This window comes from Eimeria mitis, genomic scaffold (genome assembly GCF_000499745.2).
Source record: "Eimeria mitis Houghton genomic scaffold, Emh_scaff942, whole genome shotgun sequence".
Classification (NCBI taxonomy): domain Eukaryota; phylum Apicomplexa; class Conoidasida; order Eucoccidiorida; family Eimeriidae; genus Eimeria; species Eimeria mitis.
In genome coordinates this window covers 11,143-14,023 of record NW_013576938.1, presented here as the reverse complement: position 1 = coordinate 14,023, position 2,881 = coordinate 11,143, and the positions used below count along the sequence as shown (strand labels likewise).

The 2,881-nt window shown below is 46.1% G+C and overlaps 1 protein-coding gene across 1 annotated transcript; it reads right to left on the bottom strand.

Moving 5' to 3' along the window:
- Positions 1–117: 117 nt before the first annotated feature.
- On the bottom strand, positions 118–1,443 carry EMH_0025790 (uncharacterized protein; the record flags this gene model as incomplete). The annotated part of the gene is given in 2 exon segments (XM_013502500.1): positions 118–920; positions 924–1,443. Coding segments are annotated over 2 exon segments (1,323 nt in total).
- Between the last annotated feature and the right edge of the window lie 1,438 nt (positions 1,444–2,881).

The following is a 2,881-nucleotide window of genomic DNA, read 5'->3' as shown; positions in this document are numbered from 1 at the left end:
TGCAGCAACAGCATCAGCAGCAGAAGCTGCAGCAGCAGCACGTTCACCTGCTTCTGCTGCTGCTGCTGCTTTCATAGGGGGGTTTAGAGACACTTTCTTTGTCGCTGGCGGCCTCATCTATCTCCTGTCTCCGTCCATCAGCTGCTGCCTCTTCTCTCTCGCCAGCACCAGAGCCGCCAGCCTCAGCTGCTGCTGCTGCTGTTGCTGCTGCTGCTGCGGCTGCTGCTGCTGCTGCTGCTGTATGGCATGCATCAACATTGTCTGCATCCTGCTGTCGAGTTTGCTGCTCTTCCGCCTGTGAAGCTGTCTCTGATGCCGCGTCACCAGCAGCAGCAGCAGCAGCAGCAGCAGCAGCAGCTGCTGCTGCTGCTGCTGCTGATGCATTTGTAGCCGAGGGCGAATGCTGCCCAGCGGCTCCATCGCTTTCGGAATCTTCTGGTTCATTTGCTTCTGCCTGCTGCTGCTGCTGCTGTAGCTGCTGCTGCAACAGCTGCTGCTGCTGCTGCTGCTGCAAGCTGAGAGCAGCATGTGCTGCTGCTGGCCCTTGCTGCTTGCTGCTGCTGCCCCGCTGCGGCCTCCCCACAACCGTCCCCCTCTTGCGGCTGCGTTGAAAGACAGCAGCGCCCTCTGCTGCTGCGTTCTCAGCCTGCTGCTGCTGCTGCTGCTGCTGCTGCTGCTGCTGCTGCTGCTGAGACTCATCGCATGCACTGCCCCTGGGGGATTCACACCTTGAGGAGGAAGGAGAGGCAGCAGGGCCCCACATTGTTGCTGCAGCAGCTGCGTCAGAGTTGTTGTCTGCGGTGTCTCCTGCTGTTGCTTCTGCTTCTGCTGCTGCTGCTTCTGTTGCTGCTGCTGCTGCTGTTGCTGCTGCTGCTGCTGTCTCCTCGTGCTCGTCCTCTGCTTCCTCCCGCGCCCCCCAGNTGCTGCTGCTGTTGCTGCTGCTGCTGCTGTCTCCTCGTGCTCGTCCTCTGCTTCCTCCCGCGCCCCCCAGGCGCTGCGAGCCCACAGAGAAGCCACGGCCTGGGGTGTGAGTTGCTGGGGTTCTGCTGCAGCATCGAGTGCATCAGCAGCAGCAGCAGCAGTAGCTGCTGCAGTTGCTGCTGTTGCTGCAGCAGATGGATAAAGACTAAGCAAAGGAGATGAAGCCCCTCTAGATAAAGGGAAACGATCCGGGGTGTCAGCACCCCACACTTTGGGGCTGTCTTCGCCGCAGCTGCTGTCTCCTGCATGCATTGTCTGTCTGAAATGAATTCTGCTGCTGCTGCTGCTGCTCATGGTGCTTCCTCTTCGTAGCAGTGCAGCACCACCACCTGCTGCTGCTGCTGCTGTGTCTGTGGGGCCCTCAACTGTATCTACATCGTTCCGCTGCAGCAGCTGAGCCACGTCGCTGTCTGGGGCCCTCTTAGCGAACTCTTCTAACCACTGCTGCAGCTGTCTTTGCATTTCTCTTGTCTTTGCTGCTCCTGCTCCTGCTACAGCTCCCGAGACACCCCCCTGTTTAAAGGGGCCCCCTTCTCTGTTTCCTATNCTGCTCCTGCTCCTGCTACAGCTCCCGAGACACCCCCCTGTTTAAAGGGGCCCCCTTCTCTGTTTCCTATCGTGTCCTGCTGCAGCAGCAAGCCCCCATGTGTATCCCTGGGGGCCCCCTCTGCTCTATCATCTACACTACCGCCAGAAGACAAGGGGCCCCCTCCACCCGAATCCTGTTGCTGCTGCAGTTGCTGCTGCAGTTGATAGCTGCTGCTGCTGCTGCTGCTACTACTACTACTGCTGCTGCTGCTGCTGCTGCTGTTGCTGCTGCTGCTGCACCAGAAAGAAGATGCATATAGAAAGGTAAGAGCAGGGAGAAAGAAGTTCAAGAAAAGGCCCGTAATTAGCGCAGACAAAGAAGCAAGGGGACCGAAGAAAGGCTGAAAGGCTAACAACCAGTATAACAACCACGGAGCTGTTGATGCTGTATGAAACGCAGAACTTTTATCTAAACATATCGCCATATTTAGTAAATCGTACCTGTATATACACCCAAAATTATATAAAATAATATAAAATAATATAAAATAATATAAAATAATATAAAATAATATAAAATAATTTAAAATAAATTAAAAAACGAAAAAAAACGAATAAAATAAAGCTAAAAACAAGAAAAATATACACAAATACACCACAGACATATCCATATAAAACGCAGAACTCTTATCTACACATATCGTACCTGTATATACACACAAAAGAATATAAAATAAATTAAAATATAATTAAATATAATTAAATATAATTAAATAAATTATAAAACAAAAAAACAAATAAAATAAACGCAAAAAAGAAGAAAAATATAAACAAATACACCACAGTCAGATAAATATAAAACGCAGAAGAGCAAAATAAAAAAAAAAAATTAAATTAAAAATAAAATAAATTAAAAATAAATAAACCCAAAACTAACTAAACAAGAAAAACTAAACTAAACGAAAATAAAATAAAACGAAATAAAACAAAACAAACTAAACCCAACACAAACTAACACAAAAAAGGCTAAAACAAAACGAAACAAACTCAAACTAGAAAAACTAAAATAAAATAAAATAAAATAAAATAAAATAGAGCAGCAACATGAAAAAGACAGATAAAGACAGCAAAAAACTAAAACAAAAAATACTGCAAAAAAAGTTAAAATAAAATGAAATAAACTAGAATAAAATAAAATAAAATAAAATACCTGGAGCTGATTTGTCCTAGTACAATATTGGATAGAAGAGCAGCAACATGAAAAAGACAGATAAAGACAGCAAAAACAACTAAAACAAAAAAACTAAAACAAAAAAACTAAAACAAAACAAACTAAAATAAAATAAAGTAAAATAAAATAAAATAAAATAAG